Source organism: Anoplopoma fimbria, chromosome 19 (assembly GCF_027596085.1).
Source record: "Anoplopoma fimbria isolate UVic2021 breed Golden Eagle Sablefish chromosome 19, Afim_UVic_2022, whole genome shotgun sequence".
Taxonomy (NCBI): Eukaryota; Metazoa; Chordata; class Actinopteri; order Perciformes; family Anoplopomatidae; genus Anoplopoma; species Anoplopoma fimbria.
Window position 1 is genome coordinate 26,155,083 of NC_072467.1, and position 13,031 is coordinate 26,168,113.

Genomic DNA, 13,031 nt, shown 5'->3' on the forward strand with positions numbered 1-13,031 from the left:
GACTTGAGACTTTAGACCTGACTTGGACTCTTGTTCAAAGACTTGAGATTTGACTTGGACTGGCCCCTCAAATACTTAATCTAGCTCGAGGGCTTGAGACTTGACTTGGACTACGACTTGGACTCTAGCACATAGACTTGAGACTTGAATTGGACTTGACCCTCAAAGACTTGAGTCTTGGATTCTAGCTCAAAGATTTAAGACTTAACTCGGACCATCGCTAATAGACTTAAGACTTGACTTGGAATATTGCTCAATGACATGAGACTTAACTTGGACTTGCCAATCAAAGAATTGACTAGGACTCCTTCTAAAATAATTGAGACTTGACCTGGACTCTAGCTCAAAGAAAACAGATTTTCTTGGACTCTAACTCAAAGACTTGAGGCTTGGACTTGACCTTGTGAGCCTCTCTGGTACAAACACCTTAACTTTGTACTGAACTACAGTCCCATCATGTGATTGGATCACTGTAGTCGCAGTCAGCTGTTCTGTGTTTTCTGCTTGTGTTGGCAGTGAACCATAGACCAAGTCCACGGGGTGAAGGATGTATGACGATGACCATCAGAGGAGGACCGGGGGAGAAACCGGGAGGAACCGGAGATGAGGAGACAGACTCTGACGGATGAGGCCGGAGTCGGGTAGCAAGCAGCCAAAACCCCCCCCCCCCCCACCCCCACCCCCACCACCACCATCGCCTCAATCCCCTTGGCTCATATTAACTCGCTCATTGTTGGGACACAGCACAATGACTCCCTTTTCATCGTAGAGTTCATCTAGTCGGTCATCACTGGGACCAGTGTGCTGTGGCTCTGAGGCCAGCAGGCAGACAGGAAAGACATAAAAAAAAAGAAAAGAGTGAGACAGCGAGCCCTCCGGATCCAAAATCCTGGCCAGAGCTTCAAATGGGAGGACGTGGTGTCACTGACAGAGAGGGAGGAAATGGAGGATGAAGGTTGGGATCTGGGCCACATCTCCGTCTGATTGAACCAGACCTCTGTTCAGTCCACATCCCTGCTGATCTGAAGTCAGCGCTGCTCAAATCTCTCCATTTTTTACGTCAACGTCTTCCTTCTCTTCACTTTCTCCCTCACACTGTGTCTCTCTGTCTCATCCATTTCTCATGACTGTGGAGAGGATGGAGCAGGTGCGTCCTCCAAACAGTGAAAGGCTGCAGTCACCATGTTTTTGACCCAATTTCAAAGGTTTGACCGCACAAAACTTTTTTCTTCTAGTTGCTTTACTTGGATTTATTTGAGGAGGACGATGTCCCTGCAGAGTCTGATGCTAGAACATTAATCTGCTGATCATTAAATCAGAGTTTAACATGTACGCATACAGTACGAGTATGTTTTTGGATGTGTAAACTTAAAAAAAACCTGTCTTCATAAACATGTCTTCTTTCAAACCAGTGGATTTGTTTTTGTAATTGTCTATTTGCAGCCATAGATTTCTTCTAAATTCACCAAAATGTACCATTACATAATGCCTAATTTGCATATTCAAACATGAAATTTTAGAAAACTTGTAATACAAAAATGTATGGTTTTAATGTAAATAATCAACTTGGGAAATTTCATAATGATATTTATTAGTTAATTTTTTTACCCTATTCACCTGTAGTGTCTTCAACATGTATGTCATTTTACAAAACATATCTTTAAAGGCCGTTTTCTCTAAATTAGTTTTTTCTCAGACTCTGATCAATAAATCTCCACTTCAGTAGCTCTTACATACACCAAACTTTACAGTTTCATTCATATCTTTATTCTGAAGGTTTCTACAGAGGGGTTTGTTCATATATCATTCATAGCCTGATTTATACAACATTTTATTAATAAAAACATGGAGGAGAACATTTTTTATGGCTTCTGACAGTATTTTTCTCATTTATAGACCAATATTATATGGTTATATATATATTAATCAACAGGGCGGTATTTGTTAGTTAATTCTTTTACTCTACTCACCTGTAATGTCTTTGTAGAGGAGTGAAGGAGTAGATGTTATTTTGAAGATTTTTTTATGAGGCAGTTAAACATTTACGTGTAAAACCAATATCAGAGTATTTTAATGTTTTAAAACAAGTCTGGAAGAGATCTTTGCAAATAAAGTTGTTTTTGGGCGGACCATTTAACCACAAGTAACTAAGTACATTTAATCGAGCATTGTTCTTCTAGCGTACAATTTCTGATGTACTTCGATTTTGTGCTACTTCATATTTGCTTCACATATTTTAAAGGAATTTGTTGTACTTTATGCCTCATGTTGCATATTTTGAAGCTCGAGTGAGAGTTAAATTCATGATTTTACCAACAGAACAAGATAATCTTGAATCTGTTTCCTTGTCACATTAACATTTACATTACATGTAACACTACTTTTAATGGAGTATTATTAAATGATGCAGTACTTCTTCTACCGATTGATAAACCTACATCCTCGTGTACAGATGTCCTTCACCTATTTTCTGAACCTGAATTATATTCCCTGTTGCTCATTTGAGGGATTTTTCATCACATAAATACATTTCGTCTCCACATTTTTTCTACCTCATTGAAAACATCACACAATAACTGAACTGTCAGCTGATACAGTGTTTGTCCCGATGTCATACTGTTTATCTTCCACTCAACAACAAACCTCTTTGTTCTGAGGGATTTCAAGAATTAGTAGCACGCAGCCACCACAATGCGCAGCGTGCTGAGGAATCTGTGCTCCTCTGAGACGCCTATTGTGTGCACATTGTAGAAGAACGGTGAGAATGCACGCTGATGTAACCGGTTCTGCAAACACTCACCTTGATGTTTTATGTGTCTGGGAAAAAAACAGGATGGTAAATGTGCATAAGAGGAAACAAGAGGAAGAGAATCAGAAGAAGAGGTTTTCTGTCTCCATGTTCACAGGTGGGTTATTTCATTCACACAACCAGAATGTGACTCCGGGTCACGACCATAGAAGTAGATTAAGAGTAGAACGGACATTCACATTCAAATCAACGTAGCTGGATGGTTAGAGTGCCGTCGCCATTGTGATAATTAAAGTTTGCTAACTTTCGTATAAACTAAACCGACTTACAGGAAGTCTCAGACTTACTGAGGTGAGGTTTTGCAGTGACGACTAAAACGAGCATTAGAGTAATGTCATAAAGCATAAAGTTCCAGAGTAAATGAGTAAAATTAAACAGCTTAATGCTTCATCCATAGAGTAGGAAAGCACATCGCTATCGCCAAATGAGTGACAACTTTGTTCGGCTCGTTTTCTGTAACCAGTGTAACATAAAAGCATGGTGGAATAAGCAAGATAGCTAACTGGCCAGCTGTCCGAAAGTTAGCTAGTTTGCTAATTCCGCCATGCTTTAATGCTACACTGGTAACAGAAAATGATCAGAACAGCTAGCTGGTGGCCAGTTTTAGCAGAGAATGACAAGCTAGCTAGCTAACTAGCCAACCATCCGGTCCAATCCAAGCCCTCAGGAGGAGATCCAGGCTTTGAAGCAAATTTGACATAGTGGCAAAATGGTGTAATTACAACTTCTGGGTCTGTCATGTGAAAATTACGTTTTCCCATAGACTTCTATTTAAAACCTTAATCAACTTCCCTGTACGAAAACTTGAATATCCCTTATTTATATGGTGAGGTCCTACAAGTTGTAAAAATGCACTAAAAGCCAAATCCAGAGTTATTTTACTAGAGTTAAAGTTATTTTATAGAGTTAAAGGAAATGCTTGTGAGCTTCCTCCATGGGCCTCATGGGTGCAAACGAACGCCGAAGATCTGGATAAGTTTAGACTCAAAAGTCAAACTTTCTTGCTACAGCATAATTCATCCCACTGCTTTTCTTGGCATGACCTGCCCAGTGTAGCTGGTTGAGGCAGAGACTATTGGTTAAGGCCTTGAGTAGTTCAGGTCAAGATACCTGAATTGTCAGGGCAGAGGACCTGAACAAATCAAGTTACCAGTATCTCAGCTAGCATGGACACCTGGCCAATCCTGGCACTTTAATGCTACACAGGGCGGGACTTGCCAACAAGGACGTGGGATTCATACTAACGCACTGCTGAGCAACTTTCAGCTTCACTGATGTGTGCTGTCACCATAACAACCAGCTACAAACACCATTTTTCTTTTGTACTATAATTGACCATTCAAAACAGCTTAATGTCTGCTCTTACTCCTATTCTATTTCTACGGTCACAACCCTGGTACTTGGCATCTGACTTCCTGGAGAATGACACTCTTGTTCAGTAAAAACCTGCCACCGACTTCAGGTGCCAAGATGAGTCATCCAGAAACTTCAGTGCTGCAAGGATCCGCCATCCGCCTCCAGCACATTCTCCTTAAACGTTGGAGTCTATATGTTCTGCCAAAGTGTCACCAACAGACTGAATATAAGAAGTGGAGAGGTTGCATGATATGTACAGTATGTGCTTAGTTCAAGGTGAGTTTATTTGTATAGCACATTTTAACAACAAGGTAATTTGCTGTGCTTTAAAAATGACATAAAACTGCATTGAGACAAGATATTAAAGAACATTAAACGCTTATGATTATGATCTAAAAAGAGTAAAAAAAGATAAAAAAATTGGTCAGATTTATCAGAAAAACACGAAGATATGAATGAATAATCTTATGTCATGAAAAGACTATAGTCTTTATATATTCTTTTACAATTAAATACCACAAAATGACCAATAAACCTACATGATATATTGTTTTGCAGTAATCCCCAATGTTTATGTATGCTTGTAATTACCCAAGCTTTTTCTGATCAATGGCATTAGTGTTTTTATCAAATAGCACATATGAGTTGATGGCACTTGTGATTATTAAATAGTACTTTCTCAGAATATTTGAATAATTTCTGTGTTTTTGCGTTTCTAGATTTGGGTGTATATTTGAATTCTCTCATGGACCAAAAAGGAAAATATTTACCATAAAGCGTTCAGAGTTAAAGATACTGAAAACATCAGTGGCATTAGTGGCATCAAGTAGTTAAGATTATAGTTGCATACTGGCTTTTAAAAATAAGTTCTGGATGAGTATTTTAAAACTGTGAGGAAGTGTCGCCTCCTAGTGGACGATGAGGGAAGTAGGTTTAAGAGAGCAGCAGTTCACTGTTTCACACTCTTAACAATTCTGCTATTTTAAGCAGTGTTGCAAAGTCATTAATTACAATTACTCACATACAATGCCTACGTACAATAACTGGGGTCGTCGTATTTCCATTTTCTGCTACTTTATACTTACATCTCAGAGGTTAATTCAGTACTTTTTACTACATTTCTTAAATAATTGTTTTTGTATTTTGCATTATCATGTTTATTTTATTAATGTTCTTTACATTTATGTTAATTCTGCTGCAATAACAAAGTGTACTCTCTGGTCATAAAAGGAGACACATCATGCTTATTTTTATGCTCATTCTTGTATTTTGGATTTCAACTAGACCATGTTTAAATGATTTAATGTTCAAAAAACTAATTTTTTTTGCTTTCAGCCTCTGTCTGAAATGCTCCATTTTAGCGTCCGACTATATATCAATGTATATTTAAAATGATGTATTCCATAAAATTTTACTAAAATCAAATTTTAGTCTGACTGGCAGCTTCTGATCATCAAATACAGTATGTTGTGTACTATTGTTTGAATGTAAATAAACTCTCTTTTGAAACAACATTATGGGAATAAGCAGCTGGCATCAAGGTGAAATAGTTTATTTATAACTCCAATCATATTTGTCCCCATATTGTCCCTCCAAAATACAAGAATGAGCATAAAAATAAGCATGACGTGTCTCCTTTTATGACCAGAGAGTACACTTTGTCATTGCAGCAGAATTAACATAAATGTAAAGAACATTAATAAAATAAACATGATAATGCAAAATACAAAAACAATTATCATAAATATAAACAAAAATTAAGACAAGACAACTTTCACGGTACTGATATTAATATATTAAAGGCTATAAATATTCATACCACCAACATTGTTGTATTTTTAGAATTATTTACATGTCAACAGAAATGTTGACATCAAATTGTAAAACATAAATATTGACTTGATTGATTTATTTGTGGGGATATTATGACCAAGAACCTCTTTTACTCTTTTTTTTAGATTTAATTAACTTTTTAAAGTAAAAAAACACAAGGGCTTGTTTACTTGATAACTGTAATTTAAAAATAAGTAATTGAGCATATTTGAATATTTAACTTTGGAGGATAGAGCTTTTATCTATTCTACCTATTAATGAGGTCGTTACAGTTTCCGTAGAACGATGTGTTGTTTTAGTTTGAAGAGAAAGTAAGACAGGAAGTACGCAAGTAATTAAACAAACTCAAAGATCTTTATGTTTAAATGCACATTTATTGATATTGATTAAAGCATATCATAAACTGTATTGATGACACAGTGACTGGAGATGATGAAGACACTGATGATGATGATGATGATGATGATGATGATGATGATGATGATGATGATGATGATGATGATGATTCTCTCCCTGAAGTATTTTTCTGCATCATATCAATCACTTGTTTAAAGAGAGAACATTAAGGTCGGGAAATCAACTTAAGTAAAAAGTACAACATGTACCTCTGAGATGTAGTAGAGTAAAAAGTACAACATTTATATCTGAGATGTATTGAAGTAAAAAGTACTATATTTATATCTGAGATGTAGTACAGTAAAAAGTACTATATCTACCTCTGAGATGTAAACTAGAGTAAAACTTAAATACTCAAGTAAAGTTCTATTTACATTCCACCACTGTTTATAAGTGTATTGTGCCCACACATGTTGTTTAATAGATCTGTGTAGATGTGTAAGGTTGTGTTGTACTTTTACATACAGACGGTTCAGCAGTTGTACAGCTTGTTGAGTCGGAAGATGTCCATCTGGCTCATCTCAGAGGCCACGCCGAACTGAACGCTGGAGTCGGGGATGGCCACCAGGGTGGGCTGGTTGTTCTTAGAGAAAGCAGTCCTGAAACCACGGAAAATAAAACACTAATGAGTGGTGATCATTGTGTACATCAGAACATGTACATATAAACTATAAGAGTCAATAACTCCACGGATTGATGAGTTGTACTTAAAGTTTAAACTGATCTGTTGCAATATGTTTGCTTTCTGTCCAAAGATGTCCATTATTTTTAAACTTAGACTCAAATTTTATTCACTGATTTGTTAAAAAACGATGTAAAGTGCAGCTTTTTGTCAATATAATATTTCATATATAAAATAATATAAATATACAAATAGAATTTAACATTTACAATCAAAATAAATAATGACAAAAGTGATAAATAATTTAGAAAAAATAAAACATTTGTAAACAGCGTACGTCAGGATAATATATAATATGATTAATTAATGAAACTGTATTATTATAAAAAATATAATAGATATATAATATATTTTAAAAGGAAGCTTAAATAAAGTGATCTACAAGTAGACAAAAGTCCAAAAACAAGGAATTGAAGCGATAAAGCTGCTGCAAAGAGCTGCCAAACATTTCTACTGTTTACTTTACAAAACTCTACATGAAATGTATATAAATAAATATTGTTTGTCACCATAATCACTTTCCAGAGTTGTCACTCTGTTATAAATCTCTGTGTAGTGTGAATAAGACTTTTGAAAGCACAGATCTGTTCCTCAAACTGGATTGTGCTTCTTCGCTCCTTGTTTTCATGTCCATCTCAAAGATGGCTGCCTCAGAGTACCAGGGTGTTTTTTCTTTATACCTACTTGCTGTAGTGCATAACGGAGCCGTAGTCGTAGGCGGTTCCCTGGTTCTGAGTGTGGATTTTGTCAAAGTTGTGCTCTTGTCCTGAGGATTTGAAAACAAAAACAGAATTATACCATGAGGTCCGTCTCTCTCTGTGTCTGTATTCATTGGTAGCTGAGGCTCGAATGCTGCCGATCTAAACATGTGTTTACAGATGTTGTTGTTGAAGGTATAGTTTTGGGAAATATGCTCATTTCTTTCTTGGGAGTTTTAAACAGGGTGGATCATTTCTTGGCTCAGAGCAGTGACACAGCTTCCAGAGCTTTGGTTTTGAATCAAGATAGAACATTTCAAATAGTGAGCTTTACGGGTTAGTCCGGGCCTATACAGTGTATATATATAAATATATATATATATATATATATATATATATATGAATTGTTTCCAGACTAGCCAAGGCTATATATATTTAAATCTAAATGCAATGTAACATCTGTATGAAGATATCAAATGTCTGTCTTAGTAAGTATGTGCCTTCAATGACGAGCACAACATGGCGTATATATATATATATATATATATATATATATATATATTACCCGTTATCGGTCACAACCCTATATTATATATTTAACTGTATAACTTTAACAGTATTTATTCAACTGTGCAATACTCTATTTGCATTGATGTTGCATTCATTTATACTGCACAATAAAACTAATATTCTGATTTAGTTCCTATTTCTTTGCCATATTTATCTTAGTTATATTGTTGTACAATGCCCATATTTTCACACATATACATGAAATAATAATTATTCCGTGGGAATAACTCTGTAAACAAACAATGTTGGTCGTATGTATATTTATGGCCTCTATTATTAATGTTAGTATCATCAAAGTTATTTTGTTTTAAATGCTTTTGTTCTGCATTAGCGCCAGTCTCTCTATATTCTATTCTATCTTATTCAAATAAATATATATTTATTTCTTTATTTAAATATATATATATTTGTATTTATATTTATATTTATATTTATATTTATATTTATATTTATATTTATATTTATATATTCCTTTTTTGCTGAAGAGAGGTAAGTTCGTCCCAAAGCTGTGAGTGCGACCTCAAACACTCAAACTGAGGTGGACATTGGTGGACATGCTGTTTCCAATAGTTTTCAGTCTTTGTGCTAAGCTACGCTAACTGGTTGACGACTCTAGCTTCATATTTAAAGGAAAAATAAGAGAGTCGTGTCCATCTTCTTTCCTGACTCTTTCTCAAGAAAGCGAATAAGCTGTTTTCCCAAAAAATGCAGACCAGGGATGATGTTCTCCGGAACGATGCGGATGTATTGATCACGGTCGGATCGTTTCTGCTCGTGGTGGAAGCCGAGCGCGTGGAGAACCTCGTGCTGCACGGTGTGGTGGTAAACGCAGCTGTAGCGCTGCAGAGACAGATCCTGACTATTCCTGCGACGGCCGATGTAGGAGTAGCACCTGTGAGGAGTCAGGACAGATCTCTGTTAGTCTATTTACTGATGATTCAGCAAACAGGATAATAGAATCAATACATATGGAAATAAGGTTACTTTAATGTTAAACTTATTTGCAACAGAAAGAAACATAAATTACAATTGTTGTCAACATAATGATGATATGTTGTTAATAAACTTGCAAAATTATCGAGTAAAGTGTTGACAGACGGTGTATATAATTGGTTTTCCTCCAAAATATCCGACCTTAAAACAGAAATACAACATACGAGACTGCAGCATTATTAAACCTTTTCATGGTTATTTTTCAGGAACTGGCAACACCTAATTTAGGTCATGGAAAGATTATTGTCTGGTTGGAATATAGAAACATTTTAACTTAAAACACAATATTTTTCCAAACTTAAACCAAACTGCTTCTGTTGCCTAAATGTAACCACATACAGGACTCAGGATGCAAAAACCTCTGTACTTACTAGAGAATTTGACTCTAGTATTTTTACATTTCATGCAACTTCTCATCCCCTACATCTCAGAGGTACATATTGTACTTTTTACTACATTTGTCTGACAGCTTTAGTTTCTTCTCAGAGGACAGTTTTTCATCCCCTTCCTGTCCAGGTAAAACCACGTATCTCCAGATGTGTTGATGTTGAATGTTTGTGATGAACTGAAGGATGAAGTGTTTCCTTTATGTGTTGAGAAAATCCTCCTACTTCTTCAGATAAATAAACTCTTTAAAAAGCCTCTTGGATCAGCTGGAAAATGCATCGTCACAAAGCTGAAAACAGGCTGTTTGTTCTTTTATGATGTTATAGAATATGATGCATTGATGTAGATTAAACTAGACAACAGGATATAAATGTGTTACAATGCTACGTGCTCACCCGTTCAGAGACCGGATGTTCAGGTAGTCCTTCTGGTAGCTGCGTCTGACAAAGCGGAGACAAGAGACACTGTGGAAGGACTCCAGAGCACGCTGGATGACGGACACCTCACGAGGGGCTGGAGAAGAAAAATACACTTAAGTTATTAAATGTACAATATCTGTGTTGACAATTTACAGGCAAAAACGTTGTTTGTAATGCACTGATCAATTTTGTCTTCTATCAGACTAGTGGACAAAAAACAATCTAAAATACACATTTAGGTGTTTATTTTACTACTTTGTCTATTTGTGTATGAAGATTTCTCAGAAACAAAAGTTACCATTAGACAATGCATCATTTGCATATTTTAACATAACATTTCAGAAAGCTTGGTGATATCTGTTAGTTTATTTTTTTACCCTATTCACCTGTAGTGTCTTCAAAATGTATGTAATTTAACAAAACATATCTTTAAAGGCTGTTTTCTCTAAATGAGTTTTTTCTCAGACTCTGATTCATAAATCTCCACTTCAGTAGCTCTTACATACACCAAACTTTACAGTTTATTTCCTATCTATATTCTATTTTTACAGAAGGGTTTGTTCATATATCATTCATAGCCTGATTTATACAACATTTTATCACTAAAAACCTTGAGAATTTTTATTTATTTCTAATGGCTGTTGACAGTATTTTGTGATTTATGGAGTAAAACAAATATATATCCCAAATTCCCTGTTTAAAAAAACCTCTGACCCTTATATGTCAAAATAAAACAAGAATTTTGAACCTGGCTTTATCCAATATTCAGATTAATGTTCGGGAAGTGTATGCAAATGAGCACATATTTAATAAGACAATGCCTCATTTGCATATTTAAACATACCATTTCAGAAATAATATTCCCTACTAATAATAACCTTAATGTAAGTAATCACCTGTGGAAGTTTCATGGTGATATGTAGTATTTAAGATACTTCTTATTCTCCCCTTAAGAGCCACATCACAGTAGAAGTACACTCACAGTAGAAGTACACTCACAGTAGAAGTACACTCACAGTAGAAGTACACTCACAGTAGAAGTACACTCACAGTACACCCTGGAGATGACGTAGGCTATGTAAACCTTCCCGTCGGCGGAATTCGGCCACATGCAGCCGCTGGACGTGCAGGGGTCAGCGTTTCTCTCGGCCTCAGAATCGTACGCAACGTCGTCCTCAACGAACGGCTCACCAGGAGAACGCACTGCAGCAAAACAAGGAGATCAATACAAGAAAACATTATTCACAGATTCATGAGTTTATCGATAACGTCTGATTTGTGGTTTGTGCTGGAGTTAAATAAACAAATATCATGTATATTAATAGCATTATTTGAGACTCAACACACTCCAATTAGACAATTATTAGACAATAAATGGATAGATAAATGCAAATTTCCCCGCTGCGGGACTAATAAAGGATTATCTTATCTTATCTTATCTCTTATAAATAGATAAATAAATAGATAAATTAAAGATTTTTATCCATGAAAGCAGAATTTTAACCTTCATGATGGCATAAAGAAAAAAAAACTGAATATTGAATATGAAAACTCCACATATAAAAAGACTTAAAACTCTTTTTTTAGAGCTAAAACTACAAACTAAACTAAAAGTTAGAGAACATCCTCACCAACATCCCTGTTAGCTCTCTCGATCCGTTCTGAAGTGGTCAAAGCCTCGGTGACCTGTGAGAAATCAATTCAGGATTTAGTTTATCAAATTAATTATTAACATACGGTGCAATTCTTTATAAACTAATAATACTTAGGATGTTTTATTCAGATAGAAAAAGAAAGCAACTCACAGAATCAGGAGTTTCCCAGAAATGTAAAAAGGGAGACGGAAGAACACATTTAGATTTAAGTTCTGTACTTCAGTGCAAAATTGAAGTACTTGTATTATACTCAAGTCTTTCAATTGTGTGTTACATTATACTTTAACTCCACTACATTTCAAAGAGGAATGCAGTACTTTGTACTACAATTATTTAACAGATTAAGTTATTTTTTAAATTAAGATGTTACATTAAAAAAAAAACCATTTAAGTTTATAAATGCATTATTAAAGATTAAACCAAAGGAAGTGAAATTATCCAACATTTCACGGAATAAGAAACAAAGATAAGTGAAACATTTAGTTTCTACTAAATGTTTCTCTTACTTCTGACCCATTAATCATGGCAGGACCGCTCAGATTTATCGTGTGACCCTCTGAAGTGGCCCGACCCTTAGATTGGGAACTACTGGACTCAACTTGCCAACTACATAAAGTATTTAAAAGTAGCTTCACCTCGAGCAGCTACAACATTAAAATGATGCTTGGACATTGATGCATAAGTATTAGCAATATAATAATGTCATACATAATAAATTATCAGTAATTAAAACAGTACTTTTACTTTTGATACTTTAAGTACAGTTTATTGATTATACGTCTGGATTTTTTATGCATTACTTTAACTTGTAAATACGTATTTTTAACATCAATGTATGAGTACTTTTACTAAATAAAAAAGATCTCAATACTTCCTCATTTGGAGAAAAAACTCACCTCCTCCTCCTCAGCCCAGGCTGAGACAGCCAGCAGGACCACAAGGCCCAGAATGCACTTCCCTTCCATACCAACAAACAACCTGCAGCAAAAGCACAAACAAACAACAAGACATCTAACCAATGCCTTCATTTTCCTGTAATTACAAATCCGACTTATGTCAAGAAAACATAATAACAAACATCTTTAATGTAGAAGTTAAAACGATACTTACTTATGTCTCTGAGTGGAGAGAAACACAGTGCACGATGTGGAGCAACGTCACATTATAAAGCTCCGACTGCAGCGGAAAAACAAACCTTTTAAGGGCATTTATGACACTGAGGGAAGAAATGAA

The 13,031-nt window shown here is 35.5% G+C and overlaps 1 protein-coding gene across 2 annotated transcripts; it reads right to left on the reverse strand.

Annotated features, from left to right (window-relative positions):
• Positions 1-6,859: 6,859 nt before the first annotated feature.
• Positions 6,860-12,969, reverse strand: LOC129108187 (hatching enzyme 1.2-like). Of its 2 annotated transcripts, none has more exons than XM_054619891.1 (8): positions 12,909-12,969; positions 12,695-12,776; positions 11,775-11,820; positions 11,194-11,346; positions 10,120-10,237; positions 9,058-9,236; positions 7,761-7,842; positions 6,860-6,993 (listed from the first exon to the last, which is right to left on the reverse strand). In XM_054619891.1, the coding sequence occupies exons 2-8, from the start codon at positions 12,761-12,763 to the stop codon at positions 6,867-6,869; spliced, it is 774 nt and encodes a 257-aa protein (XP_054475866.1). In that variant the 5' UTR covers positions 12,764-12,776; positions 12,909-12,969; the 3' UTR covers positions 6,860-6,866. The 2 variants fall into 2 exon arrangements, with proteins under 2 accessions (XP_054475866.1, XP_054475865.1); XM_054619890.1 differs by having other exon boundaries at positions 11,775-11,829.
• Between the last annotated feature and the right edge of the window lie 62 nt (positions 12,970-13,031).

What these genes read in the sequence shown, in the direction of transcription:
- LOC129108187 (XM_054619890.1), bottom strand. Translation starts at nt 12,763, where the DNA reads ATGGAAGGGAAGTGCATTCTGGGCCTTGTGGTCCTGCTGGCTGTCTCA. An exon ending in GAGAGCTAACAGGGATGTTG is followed by an intron (nt 11,347 to 11,774) that starts GTGAGGATGTTC and finishes GTTTTGCTGCAG; the next exon opens with TGCGTTCTCCTGGTGAGCCG. An exon ending in TCCGTTATGCACTACAGCAA is followed by an intron (nt 6,994 to 7,760) that starts GTAGGTATAAAG and finishes CCGTGGTTTCAG; the next exon opens with GACTGCTTTCTCTAAGAACA.